General features: G+C 38.2%; 1 protein-coding gene and 1 long non-coding RNA gene across 2 annotated transcripts in view; one reads left to right on the top strand and one right to left on the bottom strand.

Annotated features, from left to right (window-relative positions):
* LOC134761439 (uncharacterized) overlaps positions 1-13,397 on the top strand; it is a 17,661-nt gene extending 4,264 nt beyond the window's left edge. The window contains exon 2 of the long non-coding RNA XR_010140050.1: positions 5,444-13,397. This is a non-coding gene — a long non-coding RNA (uncharacterized LOC134761439). The remainder of the gene's footprint in view (positions 1-5,443) is intronic.
* SPINK13 (serine peptidase inhibitor Kazal type 13) lies at positions 2,699-19,129 on the bottom strand. The gene is made up of 4 exons (XM_002816053.4): positions 18,923-19,129; positions 14,659-14,696; positions 6,802-6,929; positions 2,699-2,944 (listed from the first exon to the last, which is right to left on the bottom strand). Exons 1-4 carry the CDS (start codon positions 18,990-18,992, stop codon positions 2,896-2,898), a joined length of 285 nt encoding a protein of 94 aa, XP_002816099.1. The 5' UTR covers positions 18,993-19,129; the 3' UTR covers positions 2,699-2,895.

Genomic DNA, 19,129 nt, shown 5'->3' with positions numbered 1-19,129 from the left:
AGTCACATATGTGGCAGGAGGAAGTGAACCTAAGCCTCAGTTCTGCATGTCCATCCCTCAGCTCACTGCACCTCAATGCCACACTTAGCCCTGAGAAAACCTCCTCTGCCCACGGACACTCACTGGGGTAGCATCCTTTACAGTTTTCAAGAACAGGCATTATTTTCTGTTAGGGGGAGAGCATTTCCTTCATAAGTAAAATTTATCCACCAGTACTGATCCTAGAGGTGTTGAGTGCCTTGAAAGCTCTCTGCGTCATGAACTCTTAGACTAGAGATGAATCTTAAATTAGAATGGCACAAATGTGTATCACAAACATGTAAACACACTCAAGCATACCATGGCTGACATTTAAAATGTCTGGACTAAGAAAATGTGAGGTCAAAGGTTTGGATGAATAAACTACATGGACATAGAAGCCTCCTAGGACAATGACATGAATGTTGTCAAGAAAGGCTGTGTTTGTTAGAGGCCAAAAGGCCTGAATAACTTATGGGGTTATGACCAGTATCTAGACAGCAGAGATGAAGCATCATTAGCGATTCACCTGGCATGTGCCTTAACATTGCTTTTCCAGCAGGGCACACAAATGATGGCCTGAAAACTGCCTCAGAAAATCAAGATGATTCCAGTCTGTTCTCCACAACCCTGGAGGAGAATGGGCATCCCCTACTCTCACTATTCCAAAGTCAAGAGTGTCCTTGGGGGAAACACCCGAGTCAGCAGGGGCAAGGAGGCGCAAGTAGCATTTGGTAAACAACACAAAACATCTGTAGAACACAGTGGAAATATTCATGAGGGAAGAGAGCCATGGAAAGAAGGACTGGGGAGAAGAAGCACAAAATTGTAAGAGAATGTAATATGATTAAGAAAAGGCTGCTTGCCAAAACTCTGCACAGGCAGCAGTCAAGCTGGTCTTCTAGTCTCCTTGGACAAAAAAGGCTCTGTTGTCCTGATTATGAGCTCTCTAATTGAGTATACAGATTTTGAACCTTTCTTTTTGCAGGAAGATGACTTTCTGTAACCATGCAACATATATTCAACTTGTAAATAGTTAACTTTTTAAAAAATTTGGATGCTCTTTATTTCTTTATCTTGTCTGATTGCTCTAGCTAGGACTTTCAGCACTATGTCCAATAACAGTGGTGAAAATGGGCATCCTTGTCTTGTTCCAGACTTAGAGGAAAGGCTTTTAGTTTTTCCTTGTTCAGTATGATACTAGCGGTGGGTCTCTCATATATGACTTTTATTATGTTGAAGTTAGATGTTAACATTTTATGTATATTAAAAAATGTCTGGGCTTGGATGCCTATACTGCCTTTGTAACCAGGGAAAAGGCTCAGGTTTCCAATACAAATAGGCTTTAGGAAAGGATCTTTGCAAAAGTGAAAAATCTAGGGAGTCTGTTTTCCTTTGGTACATTGTTCTTTAATTTATCATTTGGCTTATCTCAGAGACCAGAAAACATGATGCCAACCATGTAAGAGAAGAGGAAATGTATTATTACCTATAAAAGAAAAGTCAAAGAGTGGATCTAATTTAGGCATGGCATGGCTGGAGACAGAAAATCGATGCCATCAGAATATATTTTCCCTGTATCTCTTGTTTCTGTTTGCTCTGCTCTTTAACTTCATTCTTAAAGGGGCTCCCATTTGTTCTTACAAGATTGCTGCCTGTGGCTCTGAGGAAACACATTACAGGAAAAAAGAGTGACAATCTTTCTCTTAGGATTTCTAGGTAAGGACCAGAATATCAATGGATCTGTTTTAATCATGTGCTGTTGCCTGCACTAATGTCTGTAACCAAGGGACTTCCATTTGTAGATGTGCATAGGCCCAGATTATGTGTTCCACCCCAGATCATGATGAAGTTAACACAAATGAAGACACAACCTTGAGGGTTCGGGTAATCACAAAAAGATAATTGAATTTTAGTTTCTAGAATATGGATGACTGGATATAGAGACATCAGCAAAAGATGTCTACTCTATTTGACTTTTTTACTTGTTAGTTCCCATACTAGCTACTAACAACACTCATTGTCATTGCTAGACTATTTCTACTATCTGATGTAAACCTATAGTGGATTTTCAAATCCCAATCTTGCTAACAAATGGAGGAGCCATAGTGTATTTCATCAGGATATTCAATATATATAAGGCTAGATACCAGTAAAGTGGATGACTTACTCTTTTGTATAAACAAAACAGTAAGTGGAACCAAGAAAAATTTAAAGCCACTGTGGCCAGAGACACTGATAGTGAATGTGACCCAAAATTATAGTTAATTGGTGGCAAAATTGAGGGCAAAATTCATATCTCCTTATTTCCATACCAGTGTCCTTTCTTTCTTTGAGTAGGAATCATCCAGTAGCCTAATACTCCTCTTCTCTCCATGATATTTTACTTCTCCAACCACAGAAAGTATAACATCCATTTGCGAATGGTGAAAAATAGCAATAGACCTGGGTAACTCAGTGATTCCTTCCTTTGGACTCTGTCTTTTGTAGGAAGGATATTTTCTCTTTTTCTCCATGTCTTTTAATTATATTAGTGGGGTAGGGTTTAATTCTGCAGATAGGCCTGCAATTGGTGGTAAGTATAATTTTAGGTAGTGTTAAGCCCAACTGGTGAAGAGAATTTAAACTACCCAAAATGGGAGTAAGATGACTTAAAACAATCAATACACAGAAATGAATATCAGCTCTTTTGTTGTTTATTTGTAGTAAATGTGATATTTGGTTCTTGTCAGTTTGATTCCTTCGTTTTTGTCTCCCATTTTGTTTGACATTTAAGTACAGCATAGGGATGTTAATTTACATCCTCACACTCCAAAAGAAATACTATTCTGAATTAAGTAGAAAAAGAATAAGCAAGTGTAGGTACTCCAGTACCCATTAATCACATTTTCCATATTTTTCAAATTTTATACGATAATGAAATTCCCTAAAGAGAAGAGAAAAAAAGACGATTAGTATCATAAGGAAAGTGAACATTGGTATTGAATGTACTTTTCCTTATCTTCTAAAAGAGGCCCTGAAAAGGGAGCTGCTTTTAAATTCCTTTTACATCCTTCTTTTTTTTTTCATTTTTGTTTGTTACCACTATAGTTTTTACATTCTTTCTCCAAGTCTTGATTATTCAAAAGGTGTCTTATGACATTGTTTATGTAGAGTTTTTCATCCCCTAACCCATTCCCATCTCAATACCTTTCCATTCAACATAGAAATACCAGATTTTTTTTACCAAGAGGTAAAAGATGACCACGGCAATAATGCTATGCATAATTCACACAATTCACTCTGTGCTCAAATTTTTCACTGTTTTCACACTGTCCATTGATTGTAGTCTATTCCCCTTACTTGGGTATTTGTGTTTCACAAAAGACTAGCCTCTGCATTATTGTCCATCTTTACATATTACTGTTCTCTAAATACATAATATTCCTTTCAGCATCATATTTGTATTACATCTCTAAAGACACTGCACACTTATTTGATTCCAAGTGTTTTCCCAAACAGTTGGCACTGTGTAGATTGAACAATCCATTTTCTTTTTTGTGTTCCATTTCTTTAAAACTCCTTTAGCCCTCTCGTTCTTCAAGAGACTTCCCACGCCAACCCCTATAATCAGGTTCACCTTTGATATATATCGAATGCACTCATTTGGTTCAGGAATTGCAAACATAAATGCTTGGAGCCTAGTGGGTAATATAAATAAGTGATGTGAGCCACTTCCATCACAAAAGAGAGAGGAAGAACTATGGTTGTTTGGAACACATGATCTCCATTTGAACAGGGAGCTACAATGAGGCAGCTGTTGCTTATTTATTGCCTGAGAAATCCTTGCTTAGTATCACTAAGCAAGTTTGAAATCTGTATTTGTGGGTAAATTCTATCAATGATTTCAAAATATATTAAAACATCATTTTTGTCCAACAAAACCAAGGTTGCTTTGTATTTTCATCAACTTTGTATGCATATGTTCTTTTTGCCAAATAAGACCACAAGCTTTTTAAGAGTATGGACTGTTTCATGTAATGTTCTCTTTTCTTAGCATATATTACCAGAGTGCTAGACTGAGTAGGCTTGAGGGATTCATTAAGGAGAGTGAATATGACTCTATAAATTCTAGCCAAGTTTGGATTCATCATTATTTTTCAAAGATTTTACATTGTTCACAAGTGGCAGATATCTCTGAGAGCAGTGAGTCCAATTTGCCAGGGCTTTTTCCTCAAAACATTGCCAAGAGCAGAGACCAAGGAATTACCCTTCTCCTCCCATTGTTCAAAAGTGCATTAGGACTATTCTTCTTGCCCCAAGATATAGAAATGGCATGAAAATTAAGTTTATACATTCAGGTCATATGGAGAATTAAGCAAATATGCATGTCACTGCACCATTCCTGCCATTGGAATTAATTTTCTGTGTTCCAGAATAAGATATGTTTGATATGAACTGTGCTCCTATTGGCTACAATGTTACTGAACGGTTTTTAACTATTTTAACCAGCCGGGCTCTTCATTTATTCTTAGAATGAGAAATAAATCTAGAGAGTTCACAGTACATCTCTCAGAGTTACAAGGTAGAAAGGAAGGAAAGAAGGAAAGAGGGAGAGAGGGAGGAAGGAAGGAAGGAAGGAATTACTACACCAGGAATTATTACCAGCTTCTGGAGGATGACCTAGAAGCCCAAGGAAGGAAGGAAGAAGGTAGGAAGGAAAAATGGAAGGAAGGAAGGAAGGAAGGGAAGGGAAGGGAAGGAGGGAGGGAGGAAGGAAATGGAGGGAGGAAGGAAGGAAGGAAGAAAGGAAAGGGAGGGAGGTAGGAAAGAAGGAAGGAAGGATGGAAAGAAGGAAGGAATTGATGAAGGAAGAGAGGAAGGAAGAAAGGAAGGAAAGGGAGGGAGGGAGGGAGGAAGGAAGGAAAGAAGGGATTGTTTTTTTAACCTCTTCCCCATTTTTGCCAAGGAGATCTGAGGCCTGATCTTTGAGCTGCTAACACTGTTCTGTGAGGTTACAGCCTCCTCACATTGCCTAGATGAGCCTGAAAGGAATCTCAGAATGATCTTTGTGGGAAGTTGTGAAGTAATAGTCCAGCAGATCAAGGCCCACATTGTGTGTCTGTCTGAATCTATGTGATTTTCCAAAGGCCAGGGCATTATGAGCAAGACTCTCTTACACTGCTCTTTTTAGTAGTGTGTGTACAGACACCACAGAGTATAACAGAAATATTACATGGAAGAGCTACAAAGACATTTCCAAGTCTCTTTTCTGACTATCACATTTCTAAGAAATCAACAGTAACAGCATTAGGAAGGAAGGATAATGTAACTTAATTATTCTATATAGTGTGGTATCTCATTCATCTTTTAATGAGAACAGTAGAGCCAACAGTAGAGACCTGGTTAACTTACATTTTTGCATTTACATTCTTTTTCTTTAAAGGACATTTCAATTATCCTCTGAAATGGAATAATCCTCATGGAAGGGCAGCATGACACTAGAAGCTCATGAGGATTATTTTCAAAGAAAGCTGTGCAGAAGAGTTGGCTCAGCAGGCTTGGCATGCTCAAACCAGCTCCTAGGAGATAACCTATGAGCCCTTGGAATAGTCTGTACAATAGGGTATGTTTGTATATCTAGGACCTGGATCTGCCAAAGAGTTTATGCTAGCCATGAAATTTATAATGAGCACCTGTTGTTGTTTACCTAGGGTCCTGGAGCACTCCATATCAGTTTGATCTCTGGCTGGGGAGGAGCTGGAGATTAAGTATTTAAGATCAGCCATGTAGGTATTCTGTGCCTACCTGACTGACCCCATTAAAAAGTCTGAACACCAAGTCTTGGGTGAGCTTCCCTGGTAAGCAATACTTCATGTGTGTTGTCCTGGTAGCAGGGAGAATTAAGTATCGCTTCTATGAGTCCACTGGGAGAAGACAGCTGGAAACTTGTGCCTGCTCTCTCGGGGACTCCACCTCATGCATCTTTGGTCTTTGCTGATTTTAATTTGTATCCTTTCATTATAATAAACAGTTACCATGAATATAACAGCTTTTCTGAGTTTTATGAGTCCTCCTGAATCCTCAAGCCTGAAGATAGTCTTGGGGAACCCCAACAGAGGAGATCTCACAGGTCATGAAGAAGTTAACTGACAAGACACAGGGCTGATTTGTGAAGACAGTTTTGAATGGAGCTAAATATACATTGTAAGGAATATTATTAATTCTTTAGTCTAAATTTCCTACTGAATTTATTTGAAAGGCAAAAACAATATGAAAAGTTGACTATCAATTTTTATGCATGTAAGACCACAAAACCCCTTTGCTACTCGTGTGTGTATCTATACCTGCATCTATGTTTATCCTTTTGTCTATGTCTATAGCTGCATCTGCATCTTTTTCTACGCCTCTTAATAACTACCAAACACTGATAGATGCTAGTCATAGGTTTGTCAATGTGACATATAAAAAAATGTTGAGTGTTTTTTTTAAATAACTAGATTTCCATTTATTGCTTGAATATAATCTACAGATTACCTACAAATATAATCTCTGTATAGTTCTCCCAGAACATTACGTAAGCCTTTTTTCTTTTTTAAATGATTCAACTTTGAATACTAACTAAATTCTAGGAGACTTTCTTTCTTCACTCTGTCTGTAGTCTGTCCCCAGTTTTTGTAAATAATGAGGCTATTTTTTTAAAAAAAGTATGCATCAGTAAAACCCAATTCCTTGACTATGTTTCTTTGAAATTTCTGTGAAGAAGTAGAGGGAAAAAATAATGGCATTTTATTCTGAACTTACCTCTGTTCAATACAAAAGAAACACTCATTCTGGAAAGTGTGGCCATTTGAGGCACAAACAGGTGCTGTCACATTGGGGCAGTTTGCATCGTAATCAAGGTCCAGTGGGATATACATTTTACATCGGGGCTGCAAATACATGATACCATAAAGTAACAAATAATAGACTCTCTCCCATCTATTTCTTCCTGTCACTTCTGCCCCACTTAAAAATAATATTAAATCATACCAGTCAATTGATCTTATCAAGGATTCACTGTTCTGTGGCCTTCTATCAGGCCAGTTTCTTTTTCTGATTGTAGTGTCCCCACCCATCCTATCATCTCTTCAAGTCATAACCATTTTATTATCCCTGTTTAACCTTGAATGCAAAGTTTTCACTTAGCCTTCATGTTTCAGTTCCAGTAGGACGTTTATGAGTGGAGATACTTATGTGTTTGTGAACTTCTAGAGGACAGACCTCAAGTGTCATTGGTCAGAATAAGGATTTTGTATTAAAACTTATTAAAACTGCAGGCAAGATAGCTGAATAGGAACAGCTCTGGTCTGCAGCTCCCAATGAGACCAATGCAGAAGGTGGGTGATTTCTGCATTTCCAACTGAGGTACCTGACTCATCTCACTGGAACTGGTTAGACAGTGGGTACAGCCCACGGAGGGCAAACAGAAGCAGAGTGGGGCGCCACCTCACCCAGGAAGTGCAGTGGGTCAGGGAACTCCCTCCCCAGCCAAGGGAAGCCATGAGAGACTGTGCTGTGAAGGACAGAGCTATCCAGCCCAGATACTATGCTTTTCCCACAGTCTTCGCAATCTGCAGAGCAGGAGATTCCCTCAGGTCCCTACACCACCAGGGCCCTGGGTTTCAAGCACAAAACTGGGTGCCCGTTTGGGCAGACACTGAGCTAACTGCAGGAGTTTTTTTCATACCCCAGGGGTGCCTGGAATGCCAGCGAGACAGAACTGTTCACTCCCCTGGAAAGGGGGCTGAAGCCAGGCAGCCAAGTGGTCTTGCTCAGCAGGTCCCATCCCCACGGAGCCCAGCAAGCTAAGATCCACTGGCTTGAAATTCTTGCTGCCAGCACAGCAGTCGGAAGTCGACCTGGGACACTCAAGCTTGGTGGGGGGAGGGGTGTCCGCCATTACTGAGGTTTGAGTAGGCGGTTTTCCCCACAGTGTAAACAAAGCCACTGGGAAGTTCCCACTGGTTGGAGCCCACTGCAGCTCAGCAAAGCCGCTGTAGCCTGACTGCCTCTCTAGATTTCTCCTCTCTGGGCAGGGCATCACTGACAAAAAGGCAGCAGCCCTAGTCAGGGGCTTATAGATAAAACTCCCATCTCCCTAGGATAGAGCACTTGGGGGAAGGGGCAGCTGTGGGTGCGTCTTCAGCGGACTTAAACGTTCCTGCCTGCTGGCTCTAAAAAGAGCAGTGGATCTTCCAGCACAGTGCTTGAGCTCAGCTAAGGGATAGACTGCCTCCTCAAGTGGGTCCCTGACCCCCGTGCCTCCTGAGAGGGAGACGACTCCCAGCAGGGGTCTACAGACACCTCAAAGAGGAGAGCTCTGGCTGGCATCTGGCAGGTGCCGCTCTGGGACAAAGTTTCCAGAGGAAGGAGTAGGCAGCAATCTTTGCTGTTCTGCAGCCTCTACTGGTGATAACCAGACAGGGGCTGGATTGGACCTCCAGCAAACTCCAGCCGACCTGCAGAAGAGGGGCCTGACTGTTAGAAGGCAAACTAACAAATGAAAGCAATAGTGTCACATCAACAGAAAGGATGACCATGCAAAAACTCGATCTGAAGGTCTCTAAAATCAAAGACCAAAGGTAGATAAATCCACGAAGATGAGGAAAAATCAGCCCCAAAAGGCTTAAAATTTCAAAGCTCAGAAAGCCTCTTCTCCTCCAAAGGATCACAACTCCTTGGCAGCAAGGAAACAAAACTGGATGGAGAATGAGTTTGACAAATTGACAGAAATAGGCTTCAGAAGGTGCGTAATAACAAACTCCTCTGAGCCAAAGGAGCATGTTCTAACCCAATGCAGGAAAGCTAAGAACCTTGATAAAAGGTTACAGGAACTGCTAAGTAGAATAACCAGTTTAGAGAAGAACATAAATGACTTGATGAAGATGAAAAACACAGCATGAGAACTTCATGAAGCATACACAAGTATCAACAGCCAAATCAATCAAGCAAAAGAAAAGATATCAGAGATTGAAGATCAACTTAATGAAATAAAGTGTGAAGACAAGATTAGAGAAAAAAGGATGAAAAGGAATGAACAAAGCCTCCAAGAAATATGGGACTATGTGAAAAGACCAAACCTACGTTTGATTGGTATACCTGAAAGTGATGGGGAGAATGGAAACAAGTTGGAAAACACCCTTCAGGATATTATCCAGGAGAACTTCCCCAACCTAGCAAGACAGGCCAACATTCAAATTTGGGATAAACAGAGAACACCACAAAGATACTCCTGAAGGAGGGCAATCCCAAGAGACATAATTGTCAGATTCACCAAGGTTGAAATGAAGGAAAAAATGTTAAGGGCAGCCGGAGAGAAAGGTCGGTTTACCCACAAAAAGAAGCCCATCAAACTAACAGTGGATCTCTCTGCAGAAACCCTACAAGCCAGAAGAGAGTGGGGGCCAGTGTTCAACATTCTTAAAGAAAAGAATTTTCAATACAGAATTTCATATCCAACCAAACTAAGCTTCATAAGGGAAGGAGAAATAAAATCTTTCACAGACAAGCAAATGCTGAGGGATTTTGTCACCACCAGGCCTGCCTTACAAGAGCTCCTGAGGGAAGCACTAAACATGGGAAGGAAAATCCAGTATCAGCCACTGCAAAAACATACCAAAATGTAAAGACCATCAACACTATGAAGAAACTGCATCAACTAATGGGCAAAATAGGCAGCTAGCATAATAATGACAGGATCAAATTTACATATAACAATATTAACCTTAAATGTAAATGGGCTAAATGCCCCAATTAAAAGACACAAACTGGAAAACTGGATAGAGTCAAGACCCATCAGTGTGCTGTATCCAGGAGACCCATCTCACGTGCAAAGACACACATAGACTCAAAATAAAGGGATGGAGGAAGATTTACCAAGCAAATGGAAAGAAAAAAAAAAAAAAAAAAGCAGGGGTTGCAATTCTAGTCTCTGATGAAACAGACTTTAAACCAACAAAGATCACAAGAGACAAAGAAGGCCATTACATAATGGTAAAGGGATCAATACAACAAGAAGAGCTAACTATCCTAAATATATATGCACCCAATACAGGAGCACCCAGATTCATAAAGCAAGTTTTTAGAGACCTACAAGGAGACTTACACTCCCACACAATAATAGTGGAAGACTTTAACACCCCACTGTCAGATAGATTGATGAGACAGAAAGGTAACAAGGGTATTTAGGACTTGAACTCAGCTCTGGACCAAGTGGACCTAATAGACATCTACAGAACTTTCCACCCCAAATCAACAAAATATACATTCTTCTCAGCACCACATCGCACTTATTCTAAAATTGAACACATTATTGGAAGTAAAACACTCCTCAGCAAATGCAAAAGAATGGAAATCATAACAAACAGTCTCTCAGACCACAGTGCAATCAAAGTACAACTCAGGATTAAGAAACTCACTCAAAACTGCACAACTACATGGAAACAGAACAACCTTCTCCTGAATGGCTACTGGGTAAATAACAAAATTAAGGCAAAAATAAAGATATTCTTTGAAACTGATGAGAACAAAGACACAACATAACAGAATCTCTGAGACACAGCTAAAGCAGTATTCAGAGGGAAATTTATAGCACTAAATGCCCACAGGAGAAAGTGGGAAAGATCTAAAATCGACATCTTAACATCAAAATTGAAAGAACTAGAGAAGCAAGAGCAAACACATTCAAAAGCTAGCAGAAGGCAAGAAATAACTAAGATCAGAGCAGAACTGAAGGTGATAGAGACTCAAAAACCCCTTCAAAAAATCAATGAATCTAGGAGCTGGTTTTTTGAAAAGCTTAACAGAACAGATAGACGGCTAGCCAGACTAAAAAAGAAGAAAAGAGGGAAGAATAAAATAGACACAATAAAAAATGATAAAGGGGATATCACCACCTAATCCCCCAGAAATACAAACTACCATCAGAGAATACTATAAACACCTCTATTCAAATAAACCGGAAAATCTAGAAGAAATGGATAAATTCCTGGACACATACATCCTCCTGAGACTAAACCAGGAAGAAGTCGAATCCCTAAATAGACCAATAACAAGTTCTGAAATACAGGCAGTAATTAATAGCCTACCAACCAAAAAAAGCCCAGGACCAGATGGATTCACAGCTGAATTATACCGGAGGTACAAAGAGGAGCTGGTACCATTCCTTCTGAAACTATTCCAAACAACAGAAAAAGACAGACTCCTCCCTAACTCATTTTATGAGGCCAGCATCATCCTGATACCAAAACCTGGCAGAGACACAAGAAAAGAAAATATCACACCAAGATCCCTGGTGAACATTGATGGGAAAATCCTCAATAAAATACTGGCAAACCGAATCCAGCAGCACATCAAAAAGCTTATCCACCATGATCAAGTTGGCTTCATCCTTGTGATGCAACATTCATTTAACATATGCAAATCAATAAACACAATCCATCACATAAACAGAACCATGACAAAAACCACATGATTATCTCAATAGGTGCAGAAAAGACCTTCAATAAAATTCAACACCCCTTCATGCTAAAAATGCTTAATGAACTAGGTATTGATTGAATGTATCTCAAAATAATAAGAGCTATTTATGACAAACCCACAGCCAATATCATACTGAATGGGCAAAAGCTGGAAGCATTCCCTTTGAAAGCCAGCACAAGGCAAGGATGTCCTCTCTCACCACTCCTATTCAACATAGTATTAGAAGTTCTGACCAGGGCATTCAGGCAAGAGAAAGAAATAAAGGGTATTCAAATAGGAAAAGAGGAAGTCAAATTATCTCTGTTTGCAGATGACGTGATCATATATTTAGAAAACTCCATCATCTCACCCCAAAAATTCCTTAAGCTGATAAGCAACTTCAGCAAAGTCTCAGGATACAAAATCAATGTGCAAAAGTCACAAGTATTCCTATACACCAATAATAGACAAACAGGGAGCCAAATCATGAGTGAACTCCCATTCACAATTGCTACAAAGAGAATAAAATACCTAGGAATCCAACTTACAAGGGATGTGAAGGACCTCTTAAAGGAGAACTACAAACCACTGCTCAAGGAAATAAGAGAGGATACAAACAAATCGAAAAACATCCCATGCTCATGGATAGGAAGAATCAATATTGTGAAAATGGCGATACTGCCCAAAGTAATTTATAGATTCAATGCTATTCCCATCAAGCTACCATTGACTTTCTTCACATAATTAGAAAAGCTACTTTAAATTTCATATGGAACCAAAAAAGAGCCCATACAGCCAAGACAATTTTAAGCAAAAAGAACAAAGCTAGAGGCATCACGCTACCTGACTTCAAATTATACTACAAGGCAACAGTAACCAAAACAGCTATATAGACCAATGGAACAGAACAGAGGCCTCAGAAATAGCACCACACATCCACAACCATCTGATCTTTGACAAACCTGACAAAAATAAGCAATGGGGAAAGGATTCCCTATTTAATAAATGGTGTTGGGAAAACTGGCTAGCCATATGCCAAAAACTGAAACTGGACCCCTTCCTTACAACTCACACAAAAATTAACTCAAGATGGATTAACCATTTAAATGCAAGACCTAAAACCATAAAATCCCTAGAAGAAAACCTGAGCAATACCATTTAGGACACAGGCATGGACAAATACTTTATGACTAAAAAACACCAAAAGCAATTGGCAACAGAAGCAAAAATTGACAAATGGGATCTGATTAAACTAAAGAGCTTCTGCACAGCAAAATAAACTATCATCAGAGTGAACAGGCAACCTACAGAATGGGAGAGAATTTTTGCAATCTATCCATCTGACAAAGGGCTAATATCCAGAATCTACAGGGAGTTTAAACAAATTTATAAGAAAAAAACAACCTCATCAAAAAGTGGGTGAAGGATATGAACAGATATTTTTCAAAAGAAGACATTTATGCAGCCAACAAACATATGAAAAAACACTCATCATCACTGGTCATCAGAGAAATGCAAATCAAAACCACAATGAGATACCATCTCACACCAGTTAGAATGGCGATCATTAAAAAGTCAGGAAACAGGCCGGGCGCAGTGGCTCACGCCTGTAATCCCAGCACTTTGGGAGGCCGAGGCGGGCAGATCACGAGGTCAGGAGATTGAGACCATCCTGGCTAACAACGTGAAACCCTGTCTCTACTAAAAAATACAAAAAATTAGCCGGGCTTGGTGGCGGGCGCCTGTAGTCCCAGCTACTCGGGAGGCTGAGGCAGGAGAATGGCGTGAACCCGGGAGGCGGAGCTTGCAGTGAGCCAAGATCACGCCATTGCACTCCAGCCTGGGCGAAAGAGCAAGACTCTGTCAAAAAAAAAAAAAGAAAAAAAGTCAGGAAACAACAGATGCTGGAGAGGATGTGGAGAAATAGGAATGCTTTTTCACTGTTGGTGGGAGAGTAAATTAGTTCAACCATTGTGGAGGACAATGTGGCGAGTCCTCAAGGATCTAGAACTACAAATACCATTTGACACAGCAATCTCTTTACTGGGTATATACCCAAAGGATTATAAATCATTCCATTATAAAAACACATGCACACATATGTTTATTGTAGCACTATTCACAATAGCAAAGACTTGGAACCAACCCAAATGCTCATCGATGATAGACTGGATAAAAAAATGTGGCACATATATACCATGGAATACTATGCAGCCATGAAAAAGAATGAGTTCATGTCCTTTGCAGGGACATGTATGAAGCTGGAAACCATCATTCTCAGCAAATTAACACAGGAACAGAAAACCAAACACCACATGTTCTCACTCATAAGTGGGAGCTGAACAATGAGAACACATGAACACAGGGAGGGGAGCATTACACACTGGGTCCTGTTGGGGGAGTGAGGACAAGAGGAGGAATAGCATTAGGAGAAATACCTAATGTAGATGACGGGTTGATGGGTGCAGCAAACCACCATGGCACATGTATACCTATGTAGCAAACCTGTATGTTCTGCACATGTATCCCAGAACTTATTAAAACTGAGAATAAACCCTGGATTTACCATGGTTTAGCTTTGTGACTTTGAACACATGGCAGGTATTATTTTACTTAATGATCAGAGATATATTTACTCAATATTTTATTTGACTATAAAGATACTTATTTTACTAAAATATTATATTTTAAAGCTTGTGCTACATGGGAGACAATCTAAATATGGAGAGATCTATGTGCAAGGTCACATAGAATCCTTCCGTTCTGCTTTACCTCCATGAAGATTTATTTATTTATTTATAGACAGGGTTTCACTCTGTTGCCCAGGCTGGAGTGCAGTAGTGCCATTATGGCTCACTGCAGTTTCCAACTCCTGGCCTCAAGTGACCCTCCCAACTCAACCTCCCATGTAGCTGGCTACAACCTTGCCCCACCACACCTGGCTAATTTTTGTATTTTTTTAGACACAGGATCTTCCTATGTTGCTCAGGCCGACCTTGAACTCCTGGGCTCAGGTGATCCTCCTGCCTCAGCTTCCCTAAGTTCTGGAATTACAGGCATGAGCCACTGTGCCTGACTTTCCATAAAGTTTTAGATCTCTCATGTCAGGAGAGTGATTAGACTAGAATTACAACCTAGAACAGAGAAATTTAAATTTACCTTAGGCCACCTAGTGAAGTCACGTTTATTGAAAATTCCTGCTAATAAAGAACAAACACAGTAAGTTAAAGGAAATAGTTCTCCATGGGATATAATATCACCTACTGAAGTCACTGATTGAATAATGTAAACTAATTTAATTACTCATTTACAAAAATGTATACAAAAGAATTTTAATAGCAATAGAATTTGCAGTAACATTCCTTTTTAAATTACTTTATCCATTTATTCTTTTTCACAGTATTGATTTTATTTATAAATTTGCTGTATCAGTGAGGAAAGAGTAAAAACTGTTTGAGGTTGTATATATAACTTAAAATAATTTTATTTATTTATTTTCACTTTTGTTGGCTTTAGCTTCCTCTTCACTGCAATTGGGGTAATTACAGGCATTTTTAAAATTTAAAAAAGTAAATATGATATAGTAAGTAATGTATCAGGCCAGTTCCTACCAAGATGCTGAATTAAAGTGGGCACAGTGATGGTAAGAAAACTGAGGGAGTTCCCTGGCTTTCAGGATACTAACTTTATGGGTTGGTTGTATGAGGGGTGCTGGTGTTGCCTGGGACAGAGGGTGACTAGCTGCCTGTGGGAAAATGAAATAAGAAAGTACTTATTGTATTCTGCTCTTACTTATCTGTCACTGTTAAGTGATATTTAAAATATCATAGACTATTCTGACTTTCTAAAAGTTAGAATTTTCAAAAGTTAAAAGAAAAATTCTGCACGATATTTAGAAATCTTCCCACAAAGAAAAGACTACTAACCTTTCGAGGAATAGGTCTTGCTGATTACATGTACACTCTTTCAGAGAACAAAAAAGATAGAATGCTTTTATCTACTTCTGAAAGGTCAGAATATTTTTATGACAAAAGAATCTGGATATAGTTATAAGAAAAGAAAAATATAGGTCTTCATCTAGTAAAAATGAAACAAAATTACATGTATATACTTCACATCATACATAAGAATTAACTCCAAATAAATCAGGATCTAAACATAAAAAAATAAAACTATGCGATAATTAAAATGACATAATTCCTTTTTCATCATAAAGATTCATTAATCTAAATACAATAAGAGAAAACACAGATGCATTTTTTTTTTACTTAAAAATAAAAACAACTTCCTGGCAAAAAATAAACATACACAATCTAAAAAGATTTTTGATAAAGGGCTAATATGCCTAATTTATAAAGAACTCATTAAAATTGAGGGAAGAAAAAAATAAGAAACCTAATTGAAGAGCAGACAATATACATGCAAATATAATTTACGCAAGCATACATACTCAAAAAGATACAGAAATGACCCTTAAATCTCTAAAGGAAATTCAGCTTTACTCATGCTAAGAAAAATGCTAATTAAAACTGTATGGAAATACCGTTTATCACGTATCAGATTAGCTGTTGAGAAAGAGGTTCCTGGTGGGAATCCAAATTGGAAGAATGTTTATGAAGTAAAATTTGGCAATATTGAACAAAACTATATCTGCATTTACAGAATTCTTATTCCATGCTTTTGCAAAATGTAAGCCTACAAATTAGAGTTCAATGTATAAATGACTTTTTTGTCTTTAGAATAAGAATATATAGTTCAACTAATAGATTCAAAGATAAGTTGGGTTAGTTCCATTCCTCCCATTTTGGTGTAAACATATTTTTCTTTTAAAATATGGTTTAGTTAATTTGTTAAAGACAGACCTGAAGGTTCTGTACTTGTGATTTCTTGTGTGGATCCTGAGAACAGGAAGTATTGACATCCTAAAGGTCTGACATTTTCATAACAGATTGGCATAAAGATAAACAAATAGATCAGTGAAAAGGATAGAGTCCAGAAATATAGGCATCTAAGAAGTTCAAAAATATACACTTCTATGGACAAGTGCTCTTTGGAAAAGGAGAAAGAACAATTTAGTGGAAAAAGAATCATCCTTTCCACAAACCATACTAAAACAATTGGGCTTCTGGAAGGAAAACAAAAGAAGAATCTCAATTTATATATTGCACCATCATCTGCAACATTTTTTATTATCTAATATTTTTTAAATTTTAGTTTTCTAATGAAAAGTTATTAGTTCATGCAGTAAATTTGGAGATTATCTGGCATCATCTTCTAGTATAGAAAATTCACACACATTGTAGCATAGCAACTCTACTCTTAGATATATACCTAAGAGAAACTCTTGTTCATGTGCACCAAAAAACATGTATAAGAATATTTCTGCCAGCTCTGCTCTTAACATCGTAAATTTGTAAGCAAACCAAATGTCCATCAACAAAAGAGTAATGAAATTAGGGTATAGTCGCACATTGGGATATTATTCATTGATGTGATATTATTCATCAGTGAAACTAAATGAACAACTGCACACATGAATATTTATAAATTTAAACAATATGTAGGAAAAAGCAAATTTCAAAAGATGAAAATATTCTCTTCATATAATATTGAATTACAAAGTCCTAATAATAGGTCAGGCATGGTGGCTCACGCCTGTAATTCCAGCACTTTGGGAGGCCGAGGCGGGCGGATCACGAGGTCAGGAGATGGAGACCATCCTGGCTAACGCGGTGAAACCTCGTCTCTACTAAAAATACAAAAAATTAGCCAGGCGTGGTGGCGGGCACCTGTAGTCCCAGCTACTCGGGAGGCTGAGGCAGGAGAACGGCGTGAATCCAGGAGGCGGAGCTTGCAGTGCACTCCAGCCTGTGCGACAGAGTGAGACTCCATCTCCAAAAAAACAAAACAAAAAGTCCTCTATGACAAGTTATATAAAAGTTAAATAAATGTTACATAAATGTTAAAATAATTATAAAAATATATTTTCCATGATGTGTATAAATAAAAGACTATATTAAAAATAAGAGCATGAGAAGAATGGACACAAGATTTAGAATGACTGAAACTGAAGTAAGAATTTTGGGAAAAAATAAATTTAAAAAAAAGATGTGGAATTGTGTTTTTCTTGGATGAAGATAGACAAGAGAATTGGTTGATTGAACACTACATTATCGGATTTGAACTTTTGTCAGTAGTCTAGATTTTTGCAGGAATGATATATTCATGGTGCTTTTTGATTGAACCCAGTGAAATTTATTGAATCAAGTATTGTGATTAATCCAATTCTATCCAACTGAGGCATATTTAAAATAATAAAGTATATTACAGAGAACCTACACATAGCAGGCAATCAATTGATAATAGCTACATTTTTAAACATTCATTTAGTGAGCATTTACTTTGTACCATGTATTTAAGGATGATCTGGAAATGCAAACATGAGGTTATAGTGTCTGCTTTACTAATCTGTAATTTATTCACAGGTGTACTATTTTCTTATTGCTGTTGTAATGAATTGTCACAAACTTAGTGACTTAAAACAACACAAATTTATTATCTTACAATTCTGGAGGTGAGAAGTCCTAAAGTCAAGATGTCAGCAGTGATGCATTCCTCCTGGAGTTTCTAAGGAAGAATTAATTTCCTTACCTTTTCCAGCTTCTACAGGCTGTCTGACAGGTTCCTCGGCCCATGGCCCTTTTACTGCACCATTCTAACTTCTGCTTCCATTGTCACATCTTCTCTGACTTGGGCCCTCCTGCCTCCCTCTGATAAGAATCCTTGTGATTATATTGTTCCACCTGAATAGTCCAGTAAAATTTTTCAATCTTAGGATCCTTAACTAAATTACATCTGCAAAGTCCCCTGTGCCATGCAAGGCAACATACACAGGTTCCAGTGATTAGGACTTGGAGGTTTTGCGGAGGCATTATTCCATCTATAATTAGCAGGTAACATAGGTTTTGTTTTTATACATTCATGATTTTTACTACTGAACTCTAAAGACGCATGTCAACCCAACATCAATCACAGAAATAGCTTTTTTCATTGGCTTATTTTTCATTATCATATTTATCATATCATTTATCATATTTGAACTCCATAAGAAAATGCATCATTTTTTCTAGGAAAAAATAATAATTATACTGTATATTGCTTACAATAAAAAAATCACAATTTTCTCTGCTCTAGAGGATTTCTTTTGAATTGACAGAATAGACACGAGGTTGTGACTCCACCATGTAGAAAACAAGTCTGGTTTTTCTATTTAAGAATATACATTTTAATTATACCCAGCTTGGACTACACTGGCTTACATTTCAGCAAAATATTTCCCATAAAAGTAAAAAATTACTCATTTTCTTTCCTATAACTTTAAGAAAATCAGAGTTTATCTCCCAAAACCTCTCAGGTTACTCACCTGAGAAAGCCACATGTGTCAAAGTAGAGCATACCAGGAAAAATATAATCTTGTGGGGAAAGGCAGCCATTTGATCTCATATAAGACTTTTCTTTGATAAGGCCTGTGAACATGCCCAAGATTGCTTGTTTTTAGTTTCCCACACAGCTAGCTTTTCCAATGTGAGAGAACACAATACCCTAAGGTGATACCATTCCTGTACACTTG

The sequence above is a fragment of the Pongo abelii genome, chromosome 4 (assembly GCF_028885655.2).
Source record: "Pongo abelii isolate AG06213 chromosome 4, NHGRI_mPonAbe1-v2.0_pri, whole genome shotgun sequence".
Classification (NCBI taxonomy): domain Eukaryota; kingdom Metazoa; phylum Chordata; class Mammalia; order Primates; family Hominidae; genus Pongo; species Pongo abelii.
The sequence above is the reverse complement of the archived record's forward strand: the minus strand, read 5'-3'. Positions and strand labels throughout refer to the sequence as shown.

Bases quoted from the DNA above. Each gene is read 5' to 3' on its own strand.
- SPINK13 (XM_002816053.4), bottom strand. From the start codon at position 18,992: ATGGCTGCCTTTCCCCACAAGATTATATTTTTCCTGGTATGCTCTACT. The intron at 14,697-18,922 runs GTGAGTAACCTG...CTTTATTAGCAG, and splicing joins GACACATGTGGCTTTCTCAG to GAATTTTCAATAAACGTGAC. The intron at 2,945-6,801 runs GTAAGTTCAGAA...TCTTCTCTTTAG, and splicing joins TTCTTTTGTATTGAACAGAG to GGAATTTCATTATCGTATAA.